General features: G+C 41.1%; 1 protein-coding gene and 1 long non-coding RNA gene across 5 annotated transcripts in view; one reads left to right on the top strand and one right to left on the bottom strand.

The window, feature by feature from the left end:
- The window catches only part of MAPK6 (mitogen-activated protein kinase 6), a 63,150-nt gene extending 41,475 nt beyond the window's left edge, over nucleotides 1-21,675 (top strand). For 2 of the 4 annotated variants that reach the window (XM_039723600.1, XM_039723598.1), the window contains exons 2-6: nucleotides 12,663-13,869; nucleotides 14,529-14,673; nucleotides 17,702-17,866; nucleotides 18,500-18,701; nucleotides 19,303-21,675. In XM_039723600.1, the coding sequence (XP_039579534.1) occupies nucleotides 13,315-13,869; nucleotides 14,529-14,673; nucleotides 17,702-17,866; nucleotides 18,500-18,701; nucleotides 19,303-20,401 (2,166 nt within the window). In that variant the 5' untranslated portion in view covers nucleotides 12,663-13,314 and the 3' untranslated portion in view covers nucleotides 20,402-21,675. Of the gene's footprint in view, nucleotides 1-7,667; nucleotides 8,142-8,483; nucleotides 8,612-12,662; nucleotides 13,870-14,528; nucleotides 14,674-17,701; nucleotides 17,867-18,499; nucleotides 18,702-19,302 lie in introns of those variants that run through there. The other 2 variants (XM_039723601.1, XM_039723599.1) reach the window with 2 other exon arrangements.
- LOC120509209 lies at nucleotides 18,745-23,462 on the bottom strand. The gene is made up of 2 exons (XR_005629189.1): nucleotides 21,704-23,462; nucleotides 18,745-18,808 (listed from the first exon to the last, which is right to left on the bottom strand). It is a non-coding gene; the product is annotated as an uncharacterized LOC120509209 (long non-coding RNA).
- Between the last annotated feature and the right edge of the window lie 60 nt (nucleotides 23,463-23,522).

Here is a 23,522-nt window from a genome sequence, read left to right as displayed (position 1 = left end):
AACCCTGTGGCAGCTCTTGCTGTCACCCAGGGCCGTGCTGGAGTAGGTCATGGAGCACACATGAACACTATTATCGTGCTGGAGTTGATTGCTGCTGAGTTGCAGCAATCATGAGAATCGAGTATTGCAATCAGAGCTGGTCCAAAGGTTGGAACTCATCTTCTTTGAGTCATCTTGATTGCTTTTTTTGGGAGTGTCCTGATTAAACAATAAGACACAATATGAGATAATGGTTAGCAGCTTTTTGTGTTTAATAAAATAGGTTTATCAGGAATTGGTTTTATTTTAATTGAGGCTTAAATAGGTCTCTGGTGTTTCATAAAACACAAAGAATGAGGGAGGAATATACTTTTCTTTTCAAAAAATATAATTTTAGGGGCATGGGGTATCTCTTAAGTTTTCATTTAACAGGTTTTGACTGTTGAAATTTGCAGTTCATATCTTTAAACAGTTATGCTGGAGATAAGAGAATGCTGATGCACTTATAAACAGAAGATTTTTCTATATCTTTATCTTTCTTAATTCCAGCTCACTTGCAGGGTAAATATTGCTATTTATATAATGAAAGAACTTCTAGGTATAACCCTTCAATGAAATATTTACCTTTATGAGATAATTTTCTGGGTGGAGGACTGCTTCTCAGTGCTTCCTCAGCACTGAGGTGTCCAATGGAGGTATTTCTGACAAGAAAATTTGAAAGAAAATTCTCCTGAAGGAGAATTTCTGACAAGAATCAAGGTCATGAAGGTCAGTTGCACCAGCTGGCACTGGAGCTCTCATTAAGCTCTGCAAAGGCTGGCAGTCTTGCCCACCTTCTCTCCTACTCTGCTCTCCTGTACACACTGTATGTGTTTGTGTCAGTATCCACTAACAGGTAAAATTGTTTTTCTGTCCTGCAGTGTGTGCATGGACAGATGTATTTCATTTGTCTAGCCCCTGACTGAAAAAGTTTGGCATGACCCAGTTTCAGCACTGTTGTACCTCTAAGAGAGCTAATAAATCTTACATTTCCAAAATAACAACAATTCTGTCAGATTTTATGTCTATGGGGGGAAAAAAAAATTGTTCTTCAAACTTCCAGAAGGGTAGATCATGGGTAAAATGAGTTAGTACAAAAAATGTGTAATGTATTATTTATCCCTTTCTTAGGTAGGAGTGCTTCTAGGCTTTTCTGTCTGTCAGAAGAACAGATAACTCAAAAATCCTGGTAGAAACCATCCACTCCTGAAAGCAGGATGCCTCTGAGCTACAGTCGTGAGAGAGATCAAATATGCCATTGTCTTTTGAAGTAACACCTCAGCAGAAGTGCCTGCTGATGCTGTCTCTGGGAGAGAAAGCACTGGGGGGTTATGATGGTGTGAGATGAGCTGTGTGCCTGGTGCTGATGCTCCTCCTGTGCCCAGGGCACAAGGGAGGAGGCTGGTCCACACCTGCTTTGAGACCCACACGGTGCTGAACTGTGCCGTGGGGATGTAGAGGGCCTAAAGGCATCCCTCTCTGACTGACTGGCTGGAAAACAACCTGCTGAGGAGGTACACCATGTGTTTCTCACTAATTTAGCAGTTCTCCATGTGTAGCTCGTTGTCCAGCCATCCACAGTGCCCAAGTGTGGCAGGGAGTGAGCTGGGAGGTGCTTCCTGCAGCTGGGAAAAGGAGCCAGCTTGGTGCTGGAGGTGAAGGTTGGAGTCACTGTGTTCAGGTTACATCTGTTCAAAGTTTTGTCATAAACTCAAGAATGCTGAGAGTCTGCCCCTATTCCAAATAAAGCATTTATTGAGGGTTAAATCGTTGTGCTTTGTCTTCATGGGAGTTGATAGAAACAGGACTTCATGTTCCATTCTGTATTACTGCTGCAAAGAGTAACAGGGAGTTCTTCAGATGAGATGAATAGACACAGCTTAACCTCCAGGCATCTGTTATTGGAGTCCATTTAAAGCACTTCGAGTTGGAAGAGACTTTGCTGAAGCTAATGGGAAATGCCAGGGTAGGAAGATGATCCCAGTGTTTGGCACCAGTCAGAGCCTGGAGAATTTCCAATGTGTGTGTTGGCATTTTTATCATGTAAGGAGAGTGTCTTTTCTTCACAAGAGTAAAAGACAAAGCGAGTTTAGACAATTCTGGTCAGTTTTTCCTCTTCAAAGGAAAAATTAATTTTCTTGTTTCTCATTGTAGTGCAATTGCAAGCAAATACTTTTTGCTTGAGTTGTAATAAGAGGTCTTGTGTTTCATAAGTCTAATACCCTTTGTAGTAAATGATGCTTTTGTGCATTAATTTTTCCCCCTGTGCAGTAGTCAGTGGTGCAAGTCCTTTCCTCGGCACTTCAAACAGTTGTCTTCTGTAGAGTGGCCTGAGATCTTGCATCATTTCCTGTCATCTATCCAAAGCTATTTATAACACGTCTGCTGATTCTGGCACATAACCAAAACACAGTTTTCATGAGAAAACAAATACTTTGGAAATGCAATCCCTCCCATCCAGTGTCTCAAAACTGCTGAGAAAACCTGAAACAACCTTGAAAATCTTAATGAAGGCTAAGACATAAATGGTGTTGGGGAATATGGGTAATTTAATAGTCCCATATGTTTTTAGTGGAAATCTTTAGAAATAGATAGTGTAAGATGTGCTGAGAGAAAGTTACAGAGTTTTAAGGGAGAGGAGGTTTTTCTAAAATATATTTGTTAGTGAAATGAAAACTTTGGGTTTTGCTGTCTGACAATACAACAAAACTGATTCAAGATAGCTTTTGCAATGCTGAGTGTTCACTGTATAATTTGATGGTAGATGTTCTATAAAAAGTCCCTATTTCTTGATATTTCTTAGATTTTCAATCTCTTTAGCTTCAGGAGACTGACTGGGGTAGGAGTCTGGCAGGGACAGCTTGCAATCATTACTTGAAGCAGTGTGCTTCCAGTCAACCTGCTGCTTTTGATAAGTGCTATTTTGGGAATCCTGAAAAAGGGTGTTGGCCCCAGCCAAAACACACCCAGAGCAGCAGAACTGCTATCGGCCTCCCGCAGGCCTGCCCTGACCCTGCAGGCACCGCGTGGCCCTTTATCTTTAGCCATGCAATGTGCTGCTTGCCTGTGGAACAGCTGCACCCGTGAGCTGGGGCACGCTGGGCATCGCTGTGCTCCACGATGGCCTCTGCCTCAGCAGCCACTAAGGCACAGTTTCTTAAAGTGCCTCCCAAGGCAGTTTGTTTCATCCTCTTTTCACAATACCCATGTATTTGTTTTGAGCTTTGCCCCTATACATGTATTTCAAGAGGATTCTAGTGTGGATGAAAATGTTAGTGAATGTTAGTCCAATTTTTTCTTCTCTGTAAATGACAAACTCCACAGCACCAGCTGTATTTACAATCACACCAGAGGCTTTATCTCTGTAATGCAATAGGAATCAAAATCCTACATGTAGGAAGGCTTAGAATGCTATAAGAATGAACAAGAACAGTTCTGCATAGCAATATATATATTTCTGCAATTAAATGCAATAGTTCTACAAAAACACAGCATTGTTCTATATAAATCCATCATCAGGCATTCATAACTTGCCCAAGTGCTGACATATTTTCCAGTAGGGATCCAAAATCACATGTATTTTTTTGCTGAGAGCACCCAGTGCTATTTCCAGGGAGTCTCTCTACCTTGAGATACTCAAAGTATTACAGATATTTAAACAATATCTGCTGCCTTTCAACTGTAGCAGCACTTCAGCTAATGCAATAACCAGCACAGAGGCCTCAGACAAACATGTTCTGGTGCCACTTCAGTTGGCAGATGTGCTCTCCTAACCACTTCACTTGAGGTTTTGGAGGTAGGATGAGAATAGTGCCTTGCTGAAGGTCTGAATGGGGAAGAACCATCACACACTGAATTTTCTTGCTCCTGAAGTGCTGGGACAAAAACATTTGGTGCTCCTTGTTTCCACTCCATCCCACGCTTTGCCTTGTCCTCCTGTAGAATAATTTTCATCTGTAGATTCACCCACTGACTGGATCTACAGCCTGACTCCAGCACACCCCCAATGTCCCATGCTGGGAAGTTGGAAGGAGCTTGGGTCATTTGGAGCACCCAAGTATGAAAATGTTGGTACCTGTCATCCTTTAAAAATTAAACTAACACACATACGGCCTTAATTGCCTACCTCAGTAAATTTTTCTGCATGTTTGCTATTCTGTGCAAGCTATCTCTGTGCAAGATAAACTAATGAGGAAATGATGAAAGGCTGAGAACCTGGGAGAGCTCCAGCCTTACACACAGAGGGCTGATGCTTCAAGTGATGACCCAGCTACAAGGCAACTTTTCTAAGCTTTCCTCTTCTCTCTTTATTGACATGGCTTTGCCAACTCCTGCTTTAGGCAGCTGCTCTGCCCTGTGCTGAGTGTTGTTTAAAACACATAAAAAGGAGGCAATGGAATTGCCTGACTTAATAAAACGGTGTGATTTTAAGCAGGGGGCCTGCTGTGCCAAAGTGTCCTAGATCACTGATGATCTACCAAGGGGGAAGAATTACTTGTTCTGTTTTAAGTGTTTAATGACTTTTTGTCCTACAGAATTTCCAAAGTATGTCACATAACCCATTTATTCCTAGTCTCAAAGTTGAACATCTTCTGTGACTTTCTTCTTCCACCTCCATCTGCCCTTTGTACTTTGCTGTCTCTGGTTGGATTGGTCTCTGTTAATGGTCTGCTCTTTTCCAGTCTGTCTGTGGTTTCACATAGGAATGCAGATCTTGGGGTATGGTTTTTTTTCCTTTATTCCAAGTCCTCATTGTAGTTTTCTTTGCTGATCAGAATGTACATGGTACAAATCTTGCTCTGGCAAACGCAGGTCCATCCAGGTGAGCCCAAATGAGGTGACAGCGTGTTGTCTGTGCCCAGGGAGCTCTACCTACCACCAAGTAAACTTTACCTAAAAAGGGATCTTGACACAAACATTTGTTAAAAGTTTCTAAGATGGCAATTTCTGTGTGATTATCTGACAATAAAGCTGATTGGAATTATATTTAAGATTTATTGGGAACTTTTAAAGTCTGCTAATCTAGAGAGTGAGTGCTTGTTAGAAAAATCCATTTGTGTTAAAAAGAACAAATTAAAAACCCCTGTGTCCATTATGGCAAGGTAGTGTCTGACACTTCCAGGAAATGAAGATGCCCAGGAAATGAAGCCACCTGAGCTATTGGGTTGCCAGTGAAACTCAAATTTATCTGTGCTGTTTGTGCTGAACATCAGCACTATGAAACTAAGCTGGAAGAGCAATTGATTTGTAAAGGTTTTGTTTAACACCTGCAGAGAAATAGGCTGATGGGAAGAGGCAGCAGTTAAAGGAGACCCAAACAATTAAAAACTCTTGGGATCTGTGCCAGGAAAACTGAATTGTATTTTAGGGCTTAGAGCACGGATAAGCAGGAATAAGCCAAGGAGGCCATAGAAACTGAGTATTTCTTGAACCTCTCTCCATCCCATTTTAATAAGTAGATTTTTTTCCTTTGAACTCATCCTTATTCACATGCAAAACTCATCTTAAACTTTGGTAAGAAATATTGTCAGTCCTTAAAAATGTATCCTAGGACACATTTCCCTTCTTCTGGGAGAATATGTAAGTCAAGCAATGAAACTGAGACAAAAGCCTGGAGCTGCCAAATTACCTTGGGCAACCTTTTCAAACTGTCTCCAAATCTTTCTTCCCTTGCCAATCATAATGGGTGTGGACACTTAAAAATATTTCGTTCCCTTTTATGCCACAAGTAACAATTCACACACAGGACTGAAATATTACACTGGAATTTACTGTTTGATCTTTTTGAACTTGGATATAATAAATGAATCATTGCTGCAGTTCTAATTATTTTTTAATTGCTGGTCTTTATGACCTTTGAAATCCAGTTCTCTTCTTGTTCTGCATTTCACTGACAGTTAACATCTGCCAGTGTTTTAGAATGAGTTGGTATCACCTAGCATATAATCTACATGCTATGAAATTGAATTCTTGTGGGAAATGTGGAGAAAACTTGTCACAGTAATTTATAGCCTAATCAATACGGTATTAAAAATCTGAAAACAGATTAGCAATTTGCTGGATTAAATAGTTATAAATTGCCATGAGACACACAAATCTGAGCAACTCTCATGTGTATTGTAATTCTATAAATAGTGAGGCCGAAGACCAGTAATATTCCTGCACCATCCTCTTCCTTTTGGAAGATTTTCCTCTAGATTGAAGGATCTCATTCACTAAATCCTACCAGAAACTACATTCCTGGAATGGGAGAAAAGCTTTTGGAAGGGGAAAAAAAGAATGCAGTTCATGACTTATGAATTAAGAACCCAGAAACTGGTGGCACTTCTGGGCTATGGGAGATTAATAAGTGAGCATGTGCTACCCAAGTGAGGAAGCTTGCTGCTTACTGCAGACCTCCTCTGTGTTTGTTAAACTACTTTTCAAACAGTCTGGGCTGCTGCAGAGCAAACTCCGTGGATGTGCAACTTCTCTACCTGCCTGAACTGACACTGGGGATATTGGCAAACAGTCCCAATGGACAGAGGTTATGGGCCCTCCAGGTGCTGTTTCAAGGATGTAATATAAAATTTTTCTTACTTCAGCACTCTAGAATCTGAGGATCAGCTTGCTCTTTTGTTTCTCATAATGAAAATATTTTGTATGGATGGAGGGGTTCTTTAATTAACTAAATAGCTCTGGATTTAGACATACAACCACTGCTGCTCCTGCCCTTTTTTTAAGCCCCAAATCTCTTCCTTTAATTCAAGTAAAAACTCCTCTGTGGCTTGGCTCTGATTGTCGTCCTAACATCACCTCTTCCAAATGTGCACTCCTGCAGATTTTTCTTTATGGAGTGTATTTAAATACGGGCCTTCTGGAGCAGCAGTGCAGTAATCTTCCAGCTCTGTTTTGCTGGGTGGGCAGAAGAACTGCAGCTTTGTTTCTGACTTTTCTGTGCTCTTGGCAGCATGGTGAGCTGCCTATCAATTAGCAAGCATTGGAATATAAAGTTGGTTACTGACTTCTGTATGTGTGCACAGTGCAGCAGTGCCAAATGCCCAGGTCACCTCTCCTGGTAGTGGGGTCAATGTCAGAGCTAGCAGTGCATCTGACTAATTGAAACAGAGGATGTTTGCTGCATAATTGAAAAGAGTTTAAAAGTTACTTTAAAAACTTTAGAAAAGCTGAGTAGGGAGATCCTTGGATGTTGATATATGGCTTGTTTATTTAAAAAAATAAAAGTTACATGATCTAAAAGTGCAAGGGTCAATTGGATACTTCTGTCCAAATGGCAGCAGAGCAATAGAGCTCTATTGCATATAACTTCTGTCCTAGTACTAGCTATAAATAACCTGTGTTTAACCTGAAAAAAAATGAATATTGATTGTTTTATCACTTTTTGAGCCATCCTGCACTGAAAAGGCATATAAGGAGCTGCAAAAGGAAAACTGCACCCTGCCTTGACAGTTGTACCGAAACTGGGCACAAAGCAGAAGGCTCTTCTGATACCTAGAGGCTTGGGGTCCTCATGCTTCTCTCTCCTTACTAAGAGTGCTGTACACGAGTCTCACGGGGGAAAATGTAAAGTTTGCATTTTTTTTTTTTTATTTCGCTGTATTAGTTGTGGTTTTGGGGAAAAGCAGACTCGTAGTGCCTTTGTTAAGAGAGACGCTATAGCAAGACAGAAATCCTTTGTGGTATCTAGAGGTGACAGCAATGGCAAAGATTTGTAGGCGCTCGTGGGGAGAAGACTCAGATCGGCCGTGGCACTAAGACTGAAGAACATCCGAGCCGGAGCGTCACCTCGGGAGAGCGGAACTGCCCGCGCCGCGCCCGCCTGTTGCCTTCCAACTGTTTGTTTCCCCGCCGGGAGGGACGTTTAGTGACGGGCCAGTTGAACGGGGCGCACCCGGGCGCTTCCCCGCCGGTCGCTGCTGGAGCTCCGCACACCCACAGCCGCGGGACAGCGCTCGTTCGGCGGGGACACCGGGAGGGCAGAGCCGCGGCCGCGCTCCCTTCGCTGCAGCTGCCGCCTCTCCGGGCCGCGTGTGACTCAGCCGTGCTTCGAGGCTGCTGAACCCCTCGGGCCAGCGGGGCACGGCGGCAGCGCCGTGCCTCAGGCCGACGGGCGAGGCGGTGAGGTGAGCGAGGGGATGCCGCGCGGGCCGCCCCCGGGACAGGCTCGGCTGCAGGGCTGAGCGCAGCCCGCACCGCCACCCGGGCGCTGCTCCGCTGCCGGCCCGCCCCCGTCCCCGAGGGCCGCCCGGGGCCCGGCTGGGCACGGCGGCAGCGGGCCCCTCGGCCCCGGCGGGCGAGGCTGCTCGGCCCGGGGGCGGCGGGAGGAAGGATGTCCTTTGCCGGGGGGGCCCGGCCTCCGCCGCCTGCGGGAGTTTTGCTGCTGCGTGCGGCGCGGTCCTGCGAGCCGAGCCAGACAGGGCACGGACAGGTACCGCGCGCTCCTGCTCCCGGGCGCCCGCAGGCTCCGGGAACGTTTTGTGGGAAAAGTGACTTAATGCTCCTAATAAGTCGCTTGAAACACCCGACGGAAATGGCCTGAAGAGAGACTGCCTGAGTTTTGGGATGTGGGGAACAGGTACCCTTGCCTAGGCAGGTAGGATGCTCTCGCTTGGCGTCTGTAGGATGTGTCTCTTTTTCTGGCTAATTCGGTGCGGTTTGGGATCAGCCTGACAATGGCTGTTAATTGTGTTGTGGAAAAAGAAACGGCGCTCGGCGTGTTGTCGTATGGCCAGTGCTGTTGCCAGCAAGCTTTCTATATAGATGTATGTGTGTATATAAAAACAACGTCGTCACAGCATTATGTGTTAATAAACCAGTTACAAATGCCAGGAAGCGGTGGCTTAAAATAGGGGTGCATTTTGGTTTGGCAATTGCGTTCAGAAAATGTGTGCTCTAAAGCTAAAATGGGAACTTTCATTTCAGCCCTTTGCTCAAGCTCAGTCCTTGCTTGTGTGGTTGTTATCTCGAATTCACTCTTGACTGGTTACCTGCTCAGTGGAACAGCAGATGGTGGCAGGTCTGCAGAGGTGCAGAAGGCTGTGGTTAGCTGATGGTGGGCTTCTTCTGGGGACTTTTCATTATTATTATTTAAAGGGAGAGCCAAACCATTTTTAAACACGATACAAAAAAGTACACTGGGTTCTTGTGTGTTTTTACAGATCCTTCAGAAGATTTATAAACTAATAGTAACATTAGCTTACTGCCAGCACCGAGTTCCCTAAACAGTGTGGGGAGCAAGTAGGAGGCTTTAGAAAGCAGCAGTTTCGTGAGTTGGACGATGACTCACTCTGCCTACTGACTGCAACGTGGCTGATCTAAAAAAAAGTTCTGTGCCCCGTATTTTTTAGTCAAAGGGATAGTACTTAGCAGATTGTATAATATGTCATTAGTCATTCTTGGTCTTTCTCCTGTGAGTAATAATTTGATCATTATATGGTCAGCATAATCAAATTAACTGGTATCTTTCAGTTTTATTTGTATTTCTGGCAAAGTAAACATCTCATACCTGACTATTTCGGTGTACATCCTGTTTCCTGACAACTGTGATAAATCCACGTGCAGGAGCTGAGCGTGATTTGAAGGGGCTGCTTGCGCAATGCCTGGAGCCAGCAAAGTGTGATGATCATTGCTGGGGATGATTTCAAAGCCCTTCTCTGGGTCACTTCTGTTACCCTTTCCCAAAAACTGACCCATTTTAAAACCATAGTTATAAACCACTTCAGAAACCTGTCTGTTTGTGTTTCACTCTTTAAACTTTGTGTAAAGAAGGCGTAAAAGTACCACTTATAAAAAACCTGGACGTCGTGGCAAGGTGACAACCTAGATGAAAATGTCAGTGCCTGCGTCAGTAGCCTGTCCAGAACAAATTGGGATGATAAACCCCTCCCACCCTTTTTTATACAGTAGTCCATTATATGTTTCAAGTGGTTAGAACATGGGATTAAGTAATTTGTTCACAGAAAGGAAGCTTGGAGCAGGATCAGGTCAAATGCAGGCTGCACCGGGTTGGTTGCTTCTGTTGTCACCATTTGTTTTCTTAGCTAAATCAGTCTGGTTGTGGAGATCATTGCAGGCTCTCTGAAAACCTTGCAGTTAGTGGACACCTAGTGAAAGGATAAGTGTAAACTGATGATTAAAAATGCATCATTTCAAAGATACAGAATGAAGATTTTAGGGCTCCTCCTTCAGGAGTGGGCCTTAGTTCCCTTTCTCCCTGAAGCAGACCTTTCATTGCTGCATTCACTCATGGCAGTAGGGGGTGAGATCTGAGCAAAGAGATGGTAGGGGTAGATCTTAATCTTTGCTGCTGATGGGCATAGTTTTGAATCTGTTCTTGGGCTGTTTAATGGAACTAGCTGAAAGAGTTTCCAGATGTGTCACACAGCTGGTGCAAACAGTTTCTGTATTGCTGCATGTTGAAGACATCAGCAATGTGAAACAATAAACCTAATTATGAGGCAGAATACAACTGGTTGTAGATGGTCCCAAGGATGTAAAATGCAGCTTAATGCAGGGTAATTAAACAGAGGCCTTGGACCTCAAGTTAATGTGGAATTTGAAGTATTGGTACAAATTTTAACCTGTAACAACTGGTGGGATGTTGGAGGGAAAGTGAATGGGGTGATGTAAACTGTTGTACAGGCAGCAGCTCAGAATGAGTGAACCTGAAAGTAGTACATGCGAGTGAGAAAATACTTTCAAGTTTAAAAATGTTAAAAATCAAAGAGGCTAGACGTCTGGGTTTCACAACTGTGAACAGAGTTGGATAGTCACTGATGCTGTCCTCTAGGATAAATTTTACTTTTGTTCTTTAAATAAATTCATAGGTATTTTAAAGGGGGTCCTCACTCTAGTGTCTTAATATTGCTAAAAATTCAAGATAGTTTGGGGTAAAATAGTAGTGTTACCTCATTGTGTTTGTACTGAGACTATAATAACTTTTGTAAAGCACTGTTTAAGATTAGGACTCTTGCCAAGGCACAAAGAAAGGATTCTTAAGGCTATCTTAAGTTCCCTGTGCTAGGTAGAGGAAGCTCTGAAGATCACCCTTGTGGCAGGGTATACCACATCAGTAAAGGGCAGCTCAATGCTTTTCAGTTCAGAAATACTACATTTGGTGATCTCTATTTAAAAATAAAATCTGAGAAGAGACTAGCATGTGTTTCCTTCCCCATGTTCTGCCCACATACCTGGGGGCAGGTGGTGTGTGGCAGGAGGGAGCCAGGCCAGGCATTGGGGCTGTCTTGATGACAGGCTTGAGCCAAAGGAAGGGTCATATTTAAATGTATTGAAGCAGTCTTGTTTCTCATTTACAGTGTGCCTTTCTTTTTTTTTTTTTTCTTTTTCTTTATACAATTCTGATTACTTTAGTGAATTGAGGCCATTATTTGAAATATGTTAATAACCTGTCAGCTGCTCTTGCTTGTGGTAGGAGTGAGGAGACTTGTTTTGCTTGCTCCCAGTTGTCCCACTGAAAGACTAGCACTGTTTTAAAGGAAAACATTCATATAATTAATTCTGAAGTGTTGGGATAGTGTGACGACCTTTACATTTAGGGAAGAGCTGAAATGTGTTAATCTGAGATTGAACAGGGGACACTTAGTGGTTTGATGTGACCTATACATGTTGGGGAAGAACATTCAAGTGACTTTAGTGGAATTGCCCAAAGGTTGCCACATTACCACACTGTGACTCTTCCCTTTGTGGCATTTTTGAACTTTTAAAAGAAGTGAGGATGTTGCACAAAAATGCACCGTGTGGTCTTTATGACTGCATTCTGCTGTTGCTGACGGGAACTTATTGAGAAAATTGCACATTTGGTTTTTCATGATAGTAGGTGAATTCATTACACTGTTAAAAAATAAATGATGTCTGAAAGAGCCCATATGTTAGGGGAAATGGTGTAGAACATATCAGTTACTCTGTAAAATGTACTTGCTGCTAGTTTTTCTTTGTAATCTACGTTGAATAAGTATAGAAATAATTGATAAAGCAATAGTATTTGTCTGATATGTAGGAATTACCCCTATGATTCCTGTAAGATTGAGTCTGTAGAGGCAAAGTTATTATTTGAGGTGCTGGTAAACTTTATCCAAAATCACAAGGATTGAAGCTTTATAAGTGGCATGGGATGTGTGTTGTATATTCAGTGTACTGGGAGTGTACAAGCCACCCTTTTTTTGTGACCAGTAACTAGTTACCTCTTATTATGGTGAAATAGTTAAACCTGATTTTGGCTTCAAATAAAAGTTCAGTGAAAATAATTATTTCAAAATTTGCTGACAGATGCTGTGGATACTGTTGCTTCTGGCTGGTTTCTTAACAGGTCTTAACAAAGCAAGTTTGCTTTGTTAGTCCCTGTATTAAGACTAGGGAGGATTTCTTGTTTTTTGCCATAAATTCAATAGATTACATTGAAAATGTTCACGATACATGTTTTAGAAATGGTGGTTGGTCATTATTGCTTTCCTCCACAAGTGTGAGAAGTATATATAATTTCTAATTGGTTTAGCTTTTTTGACGATTTATTATTTTTGTAACTGGACAGTAAATAAGTTATATATTTAGGACATCTCAATGAGCTGGGCGAGGAGGAACACTTTTGTATGTGCTGGGGTACTGATGTATTTTTCTCTGCTTTTCAGGTTGCCACGGAGTAAAATGGATGGTAGCTTTGATTGTGATTGTGGTGAGCTGGAGCCACCTGATCATTAACAGAAGGCATCTTTTGTAAATCAAGAGCTGCCAGTTTCCCATTTAACTAGACTGTAAACAAAGAAGAGAAAAAGGAGGAAGAAGGAAAAAAGAATAGTGCTTACCAGCACCATAGAATGACGCTGCTCAGGACCAGTCCAACACTGAATGTATCTGCACTGTGAGGAGGAGGATGTTAATAGAAGCCTATTATGTGCATATTTATTCACATTTTTGTTAAATGTTAACAGATTAGCACAGTAGAGCTGAGTGCATAGTATGTCATTTCATTCCGTTTGAGTTTCTTGTGAGTATTTTCTTTAATGTCTGCAGAAATGCTGCACCTTTCTTGAACTATGAATGCTGCAATCTTTCGATCTTCTGCTCGGTTTGAGTTCTAGAGCTTACAGGCTCTAAATTCAAGGGGACACAACAGGCCTGGCTGGCTCATAATGAAATGAGAGTGTCAAGAAACCATCTTGCAGTCAAAGCCAAGTGTTTCTTCTCCCTTTCTCTAAGACCTTTCCTTCAGATACCAGTGGAAGTGTCTCCGTGTGTTTACAGAAGCTTAGTAGTTTGAGGAAAAACGTAAAGAATTTTAAAATGGCAGAAAAATTTGAAAGTCTCATGAACATTCATGGTTTTGATCTGGGCTCTCGGTATATGGACTTAAAACCACTGGGCTGTGGTGGAAACGGCTTAGTTTTTTCTGCTGTCGATAATGACTGTGACAAAAGAGTAGCTGTCAAGAAAATTGTCCTTACAGATCCCCAGAGTGTTAAACATGCTCTACGTGAGATCAAAATTATTAGAAGACTTGACCACGATAACATTGTCAAAGTATTTGAAATTCTTGGTCCCAGTGGAAGCCAGTTAACAGATGACGTGGGCTCCCTGACAGAATTGAACTGTGTTTACATTGTCCAGGAATACATGGAGACAGATCTGGCTAATTTGCTAGAGCAAGGCCCTTTACTGGAAGATCATGCCAGACTTTTCATGTACCAGCTGCTACGTGGGCTCAAGTATATTCACTCTGCAAATGTTCTGCATAGAGATCTCAAACCAGCTAATCTTTTCATTAATACTGAAGACTTGGTGCTGAAGATTGGTGACTTTGGTCTTGCACGAATCATGGATCCTCATTATTCCCACAAGGTATGCAGAGAGTGGGAATATCTAAGTGATGCGTTGACAGCTGTGCCTTCTTAAAATAGCATCTTTCTTCCTTTTGCACAGGTAGATAGGCTGTGGAAGGCTCCTTAGCATGGTTTGCCTCAGAAAGGACTACTGCAAGCATAAAATATATCTATATTTTTTTACTAAATGTAAAAAAATATATCTATATTTTTTTACTAAATGGGTTCAGAAAAGCAAAGGTTTTAACAGTGAAGAAAGAACCTAAGATGAAGAGCAACATTTAATTATATTTAATTATAGAAACCCTAGATGAGATTGTAAGTAGTGCATTTGTAGTGCAAGTGTGGCTACTCTGGGGGATTGGTTTAGAGATACTGTCCTCCTGGTCTAGATGTTTCACAAGAGAGTTCAGTATCATCTCTGCATTTTTTTGGCATCTGAGAATGAGGAAGTTTTGCTGCAGTACCTCATTTGACTAATAAGTAGTGTCATATTTGTATATGGTTGCTGTTCACTCACAAAGGCATTTGTAAAGGTAGAAAGAAGGTTTGGTAGAACACACACAATAAAATCCCTGAGACTGCGAGAGTAAAAAAAATCTTGTTAGTAGTGCATTAAAAATAAATTAAAACATGTAAGTCTTAAAAATCTAATAATTTTTTAATTAATTTCATTAGGGCCATCTTTCTGAAGGATTGGTTACTAAATGGTACAGATCGCCCCGGCTTTTGCTTTCTCCTAACAACTACACTAAAGCCATTGACATGTGGGCTGCAGGTTGCATCTTTGCTGAAATGCTGACTGGGAAAACCCTCTTTGCAGGTGGGTACAATAAAATCAGTGATATATTCATAAAAGGAGTGGTACTGCTTAATTATCTTCCTCAGGAAGGATTGGTTCTTGTGGCTAACATCAGTAGTCATTGACTGCTGATATCATATCATATAATATAATCATATAATGCAGCATATCAGGATGTGCTGTATTATTGTGCACTATATAAGCTATAAATTGATGTATCTGTAGAGCAGAAGACATACCAGTTTCATTACTTGTATTGGTGTGTATTTAGATAAATATCAGAATTTATTGTTAGAAGTCATGCATGGTAAATATGTCTGTAATTGTGTTAAGCTAAATTTATTGGTTGCCTAAGAAGTGTTCTGAGACATGTGTGAATTGATGCATCCAGGGAGTATTTGAAGATTATGAATGCCCTGAATATCATAGGCATGAAGTTTATTTTTTTAATGTAGTTAACCTCATCACCTCTCATTTCTATATATTTTAAATTATGAAGCCCCGGGGGCGTAGATTTAGAGGTGTAAAATTTGGTGCAATACAGCAAGGAAATGTGCAACCTTCAACTGTTTCAGGTAAGACAGGAAGCAATGCTCTGGTCTCATTGGGTACATCAATATTAGAGCTTTGGTTAGGATCAGGAGCAAATTTTTGGAGCCCATCTCTTGATGGCCACCCTGTACCATATTGCTGACCTAGCTCAGAGCACAAACTGGAGCATTTTAGGTAAAGTGAAACTGTTATTTGCACTATAGGGGATCACCACCTGCTGACAAGCACTCAGTCCATGGGAGCAGATGAGCAAACTGCAGAAATACCTCTAAAATGCTTGTTTTTGTGCACCCTGGGGCCTCAGCAGCAACTGTCTCGTTCAGGCTCACTCTTGCATTTTGCTCCTGTTGGCTGAATTACAGGAGTAATGCAGATAAAACCTAGAGAGCTAGGCTTGCATTTCAAAGTTCACATTCCTTTAGACACAAGGACTGTGGACTGAATGCACACCTCTGCAGTCATTCTTAGCTTTGCATGAAAAGGCAATGGAATTGAGAGCTTCTTGCCATTAAGTAGTTACTGGAGAACTGTCAATTGAAAGCATTATTTGTTATAAAACAGTGATTAATACATGCAGAGGCTTCTCTTAACATGCAGTGAGTTTTTCACTCTTTGAGTTACTAACTACTGGAGTAATGTCCCCAGAGTATTACATGCTTGGCTGATACAAGATTTATTAGTTTCCTATTGGGAAAAAGTCTGCAGATCTCATCATTCAGCATAGATGGATCACAACTGCCAGCATTTTGGGGTTTTTTTCCTTTGAGTGTCATTGGTATTTGTCACAATTTTTTATCAGCCCAATTGCTGTGCAGAGTGTTAGAATTCTGTTAAAAGACTTGGTCTTAGTCACCAAAATCCTAAATTTGTAAGCTTTTTTATATCCCTTAATTACATTGAGTAGATACTTAGAAAAATATTTTAGATATAGGTGTGCCCCTCTGAAAATTTAGCACTGCCATGGTTTTCTAATCTAAAGAAAAATGCATTTCTTGACGTCATGCATTTGAAGAGGGAAGATGGTTGCAGATATGATAGTTATTCTGCCCCGAGACTCTGAATAAAGTTCTTCTGCAGAGTTGTTTGGAGGTTTGATTTGGTTAATTGCAACTTCCTGTCTGTTTCTGAACCATCCCTTAGGAATCCTGCTGTTCAGAAAGCTGATGAGGATGGGAAGGAAGAATACAGATTAATATTGCTGAATACCTGGAACAAGTGAAGGAAAGGAAGTTGAGGCTGTGGAATTCAGTAGCTTTGCCAAACTTTTCTCCTTCTTTGTTCTAAATCAATATTTTGCAATGGTTATTTTGCTGATAGTGGACAGGAAGATGATTAATTTTTAGGATGGTACTCATTACACAGTAGAATCTATTTTCCAGCAAATTACAAGCAATATAGCATCTGATAGATCATATTAAGTAATTTGTTGTAGTCTGAGGTAGAACAAAACAGCTCTTTCAGTCCAGTAAAGCAGATAACACAAGGCAGTACTGATTCATTTGGGGAACTCTGTCAGATTTTCTGCAGTGACTTTGTCTCAGCTTTTCAAGTCACCTGGCAGGTGTGTGACTGCTGTGCTGTGCAGGCACTGAAGTGAGCTGAGAACTTTGGAGATGGTAGAGTCTCTTGCTGCCCCTATTTATTTTTATATTTATTGTCACATACATCAGTATTGCTTGTGATTGCCCAGAGCTGCTTGGTGAAGGAAGGAAACGTTGGCATGCAAATAATCCTATATAATTTCATCTGCTAGTTGAATCTCTAGGATCCTACATCCTCCTTGGAGCTGAACAAGCTGAAGTTGGCAGGTTGTATTTCTGGGTACTCCAGTACTGAATATAGATGCTGTTCATTATTTAAAATTGACCTGCTGTATAGGCCCTTATTGTTCTTACTCAGAGAAACTTCAGGTAGTGCTAAAAGAGTACTGTAATTTCAATCATAATAGAGTACTTTTTTCAAAAAGAGCATCACTGTGTAACCAACACATGATTTTTGTCTTGCATTTGACAGTTACTGCAGGATTTCAGAGTAGAATATTAATGCAAATGGCTATGGCCTGCAAAATGTCTTTTTGAGCTAAACTACTACTGTTTTTATTAATAAGGGAGATACAATTCAAAGTGAGGTCAAATACTGTATTAATTAGGTGGATCAGTTGAAAGGGGAGGATAGCAGTATGTAGTGTGTAATAAAAAGGGTATTGCTGTAGAATACCTCATCCTTGGTGAAAACACCCTTACAAAAGCTTAAGGTTAGCTCTCTTTATCTGTGAGTAGCAGCTCTGTAATTCTTCATATGCCACAGCATTTCTTGAGAGCTCTTCAGATTTATTATCATTTAAATTCAGAACTTCAGCCTTTCCTCGGTTGCAGGAGATTATAATCTTTTACTAGAAATAGCTGCTCAGAGCACAGAATTTTGACATGCCTTTCATACACAGGGATCAGAAGTGTTTAAAGTTGAAATGGCAGCTTGTGTTTCTTTTGGTGCTCAGGTGCACATGAACTTGAACAGATGCAGTTGATTCTAGAATCAATTCCTGTCGTACATGAGGAGGACCGTCAGGAGCTTCTCAATGTAATTCCAGTTTACATTAGAAACGATATGACTGAGCCACACAAACCTTTAACTCAGTTGCTTCCAGGCATCAGTCCTGAAGGTAAGTAATTAAAAAAATCCTTGATTCAATGTTTTGATGTTTCAAAATCATCAAAAAGTGTGCAGCTTTGAGGTGCAGGCGTATGATTGGTAAAAGCAAGTTTCAGTTACAAGAATCTGTGTTCTCTGAAGAAGGATTATCTTCTGCCCTAATAAAAGAAATTTACTTCCATGATGGCTACTTGTTTATCTTTAGAGTAGAATTGTGAATCTCTGCTGGATCTATTTGCACTGGAGTGGCTCTGTTTTGAGACACTGGCTTTTTAAATACAAGGGAACATTGGAATGGAGTCAGTGTAGAAGGACTGTCTTTCACATGTTCTCAGAAGAGTCTCCCAGCCAAAGTAACAGCAGTGTTTCTGGTAGCCATTGGTGGATACTGATTCAGCTTGAAGCTTTCTGTCTGTTGCTATTTTTTTTATGCTTTAAGTTAAATTATGATTGATCTTAGATTTGACTTCTCTCTCTTTCTGATGGCTCCAGGATGCATATTTGGCAGTGTACTGTCAGTAGCTGATACTTCACAGGCAGCTACTTTCAAACAACTAGAGAGCTCTAGAGCAAAGCACTGCATCTTAATGTTAGGTTCTAAATGTCAGAAATTTCCCATTTAATGGTAGCTTATGTTCTACAGCACTGGACTTTCTGGAGCAAATTTTGACATTTAGTCCCATGGATCGATTGACAGCAGAAGAAGCTTTGTCCCATCCTTATATGAGCATTTATTCCTTTCCAACGGATGAGCCTATTTCAAGTCATCCTTTTCACATTGAAGATGAGGTTGATGATATTCTGCTAATGGATGAAAGTCACAGCCATATTTATAATTGGGAAAGGTAAATTTATCACTTACTGTGGTAAGATCACTGGATGGTTTTGTGCTTGAAGTGACATTGCTTCATGGGCATTATTTCCTTTTCTGTGTTTTTCCTCTTGAGTAGACCTGAGAATAAAATTTTCATATTTTCTTATAGCATTATCATTGGATTTATAATCCCTTAGATGTGACTTGGATATGCTGATGTTCCTGAGTTACATTCAGGACTCTAGAATCTAAAGTTAATATTTCCATTATTTTTTTTCTTCCCCAAAATACTTCTCTAAAAATAAACTTTGTTTAAGGAGAGTTTTAATTATGAATGTCTTGTCTAATGCTTAATGCACATTGTAGTAAAGAGATTTCACAGTAGTCATCTTAAGTCAATTAAACACACTTTAGAAAAAGTTCTGTAAATGGAGTGAGCTGTTGTACATAATTCTGTTTCCTTATGCTAGATTAAATTAAAACCCTGGAAGAGGTACCCAGTTGGATTAAGGAAGACCTTTGTGTTGAATTGTCATTATTTTGTAAGGGAATTTCTAAACGTGACTGTCTCTGTTTTGGGAGCCAGAGGACTCCTGTTTTTAGCTGCTAACACTTAGGAAATTGTTTTACAGATACCATGAAAGTCAGTTTTCAGACCATGACTGGCCTATTCATAATAACTATGAAGCTGATGAAGTTCAGCGTGATCCAAGGGCTCTTTCTGACGTTACTGATGAAGAAGAAGTGCAAGTAGATCCTCGCAAATATTTGGATGGAGATCGTGAAAAGTACCTGGAGGATCCTGCCTTTGACACCCACTTCTCTACTGAGCCCTGCTGGCAGTACTCAGATCACCACGAGAACAAGTATTGTGATCTGGAATGTAGTCACACTTGTAATTACAAAATGAGGTCCTCTTCATACCTAGATAATTTAGTTTGGCGAGACAGTGAAGTTAACCATTACTATGAGCCCAAGCTTATTATAGATCTTTCAAACTGGAAGGAACAAAGCAAAGAGAAGTCTGACAAGAAAGGCAAGTCTAAATGTGAAAAGAATGGGTTGGTGAAAGCTCAGATAGCACTTGAGGAAGCATCACAGCAACTTGTTGAAAAAGAAAGGGAGAAGAATCAGGGGTTTGACTTTGATTCTTTTATAGCAGAAACCATCCAGCTTAGTTTACAACATGAGTCTACTGATGTTGATAAATTAAATGACTTGAATAGTTCAGTGTCTCAGATAGAGTTGAAAGGAATAATATCGAAGTCGGTGAGCAGAGAGAAGCAGGAGAAAGGAATGGCCAATTTGGCACAGTTAGAAGCTCTGTACCAAACTTCTTGGGACAGTCAGTTTGTCAGTGGTGGGGAGGGGTGCTTCCTCATAGACCAGTTCTGTTGCGAGGTAAGGAAAGATGAACAAGTTGAAAAAGAAAATACTTACACCAGTTATTTGGACAAATTTTTTAGTAAGAAAGAAGATGCTGAAATGCTAGAACCTGAGCCAGTAGAAGAGGGGAAGCTTGGGGAGAAGGAAAGAGAGGAGAGCTTTCTCAGTAACAGTGGGGAGCTCCTCTTCAACAAGCAGCTTGAGGCTATAGGTATTCCTCAGTTTCACAGCCCTGTTGGCTCGCCTCTGAAGTCCATCCAGGCCACACTAACGCCTTCTGCTATGAAATCATCTCCCCAGATTCCCCACAAAACCTACAGCAGCATTCTGAAACATCTAAACTAAAACACTCAGCAGACATTTCTTTTATATTCATGAGATGTGTTTGTCTTTTTTTATTACTAGTGTAAGTAATTTTTTTACTTGAATCAGATGGTGTAATTTTGGTATGGATTTCATTAGTTTTCTGTTTACCATTGTTTTTACAATCCAGAATTACTTTCTATACATAAGTTAGTTTTGTTTTTAAACTGGCATGTCGTTTGCACACAAAATTAAAGACTAGAGCAAAATAATGCAAAATGCAGGAGGTAACAAAAAATGCACTAAACCAAGTAAAAAAAAAAACACATTCTCTCAGTAAAACAGTGTCCATGTTTTGCAGAAAAAGAACCTTGCCTTGAAATTTACACAGTGAGACTGTACATAATTGCATGAGAATATCTATTTTTCCCGAAACATTTTTTTCATTCATGCGTATTTTAGAGTTTTTCATACTCTACACATTTCTTAGACACATGATACCAGCAGCAACTGAAATGAATGCAGAATTTGGTACGCATGTGTTATCTACCTCAAGGTAACAGCAGTATGTGGCAAAACATTAACCACCCATAGTGCTTCTCATTATGCACTTCTATTTAGCCAGCATTATTGTAGTAGCTATTCCTATTGAAAATCATTCAATATTTATAAATGTTCTGGTATGCATTCTTTATAGTGAAGTGTTAATATGCAGCACTTTTATTTATTTTAGCAAATAAGTATATTTCTGTAATTATAGAAAGTCAATTTTTGAGTTACTTTTCAGATAAAAGTTTTTGTTTAGCACTATGGTTTTATTGCCTACATATCTGGGTATATATTAACATCGGCTTATTCTGAGGCTATCCAATACATTTTTATTTTTATTTTTTAGTTTTCATTTCAAGTAAAGCACTCACTGTGTATAGGAATTTGTAATTGGAGGTGCTTGATCTCTACAAAAGAAATTAGGAATTGCTTTATTATCAAATGCTCCTAGAAGTCTTAATTGTGTTCATTTTTTAAAAATTTTGTAATGTTAGTTGTGTGCATGGAAATAATTAAGGTACAACATTACTGTAGGTTAAAGTTCTATATGGTGAGACATTTTGTTTTTACTGTATGTTTTTACGAATGATTCCTGTCCCACTCCCAGCCCCCCTCAAAAGCAAGCATGAATAAAATTAGGTTAAATATAGCATGTAGCATCTCGGTCTTTTAAAAATTTGTTTTATCTTCTGATTTTTTGAAATACTGGATGTATCATTGGCTCCCCTGTTTAAAACTAAAAACAAATAAAAACATGGCCAGCAAAAGTGGCTGTTTGTGATGCTTTGTACACACCCTGCCAGATGAAGAGCAGCTGCTGTGCTGCAGCTGGGGCAGTTGTGAGGGTCACTGCCTAACACAGGGTGCTCATGGAAGCATGAGAAACTCCCTGGAAGGGATGCAGCATCCTGCAAGGAGACTCCCAAGAGTTTCCTTCTGTCCTGTCCTGCAGCCTGGACAGAGGAAATCCCAGGTAATGGTGTGGCTCTGGAAGCACAAATATACAGTGGTGTCCATAACCATTTCTGATCAAAAAACCAATTGGCTTTGGGAGTGTGAGTGAACCAAGTTACTGTTTTATCACTACTGTTTTAGCCAGATGAGTGTTAAAGGAAAAGCTGCAGTGTGTGTGTGAGCCCCTTCACGTTGCTGGCAGCCTGGAGTGAAGGTGAGCCTGCAGGTTCCTCAGCCAAGAGCCTGGCTGGAGCACTTCCACAAGGAGATTTTGGGAGCATGACAAGGTAACTCCTGTGGGATGATACAGACTGTGCAGGTCAGGTCTCTGTTGCAGCAAGCCCTCGAACAGTCTGTGTTTCTCTTCCCGTTCCTCCCATCACAGCTCTTCCAGAGGGAGCTAATTAACTGTACAATAAAGCTGCATCTTCTGGCAAACTCCTACAGCTTTTCCTATGACAGTGTTTTAGTTCCTCCAGATTCTTCCATCCCTGCTCCTCTGGCAGGTAGCACGGTCTAAAACAAGGATCTGTGCCCCGTCAGTGTGGCACAGGATGGGCACCTGGGAGGGGACAGGGAGTGTGTCCTTGGGCACGGTCCCTGGGCATTGCTGCAGCCACAGCAGGGGATGTGGGCTGTGGGGAGGGGATGAGCAGCTGCCCCCTGGGCAAGGGACTGTTCTCAAGGGCAGCAGGGCTTCTGTTGAGATTGGAGAGCAGTGGGTGGAAAGCATGGAAGAAACACATCTTGTACAAACGTATCTTTTTTGTCGTTTTTGTTTTTTTTTTTAACACATGTGAAACTCAGCAGTACTTACCAAGCCTGTAAGGGTACAAAGGAAATGTTCTACACTAGAAGAAAGGGGAGAGTCGAGTGTTGAGCCTAACCCAGCATGGTGCTTCATTAGCTTTGTCTTCTACCTGTGCTGAGGAGGCAGCCCTGTGCAGGCTGTGCTGCCTGCCTGGGTGCAAACCCTGCTCTCACAGCAGGCTCTGTCCATGGGCCACTGCAGGGTGCAGCTGCGCAGTCGGGTTTATTAAGTAGAAGGAATTCCCTTTGTGGAGACAAAAGTGTTTTGTAGGACCATGCAAAGTGAAATCACTGCTAGAAAGTGAAGGTGCTGTGGGTGTGGTGTTGGGTTCTCCCTTGGCAAGCTGCAAGAGTGTGGGAAGAACAGCCTGGAGAAAGTGCAGGGTGTCACAGGTTGTTCCCATGGGATGGAGGATGGTTCCTGCCCTGTACTCATCAGCCATGCCTATCCCTTCAGGAAAAAATAGATGTGTCAGCTACATGTGTAGCCCTTTGGCTGTGACCTAGCAACAGCATTGTCTTTAAAAACAAAAACATGGAAGAGGCTTAAATTATGAACCAGATAAAGGGACTGATGTTTCACGGCAAGGTGCTTGCCAAGTACAATGGAACACCCTTATTTAACAAAAAAGCAAATAAGAAATGAGAAAATTAACCATCTTTTGAAAGTGCCCTTTCTTCTCCAAGTGGCCTTTTGTTAAAAGGCAGCATTTTAAAGTATATTTAACAAGAGCTTCAGCTAGAAGAGGTGATGTTTACAACAGACCAGGACAGAGCCTTTTGCACATCCTGCCATCACATGAGGTCTAATAATTGCTGCACAGTTTGTTCTGATCAAGAGTTCTCAGCC

Source organism: Passer montanus, unplaced genomic scaffold, assembly GCF_014805655.1.
Source record: "Passer montanus isolate IOZ18808 unplaced genomic scaffold, ASM1480565v1 scaffold5, whole genome shotgun sequence".
In the NCBI taxonomy this organism is placed as follows: Eukaryota; Metazoa; Chordata; class Aves; order Passeriformes; family Passeridae; genus Passer; species Passer montanus.
The sequence above is the reverse complement of the archived record's forward strand: the minus strand, read 5'-3'. Positions and strand labels throughout refer to the sequence as shown.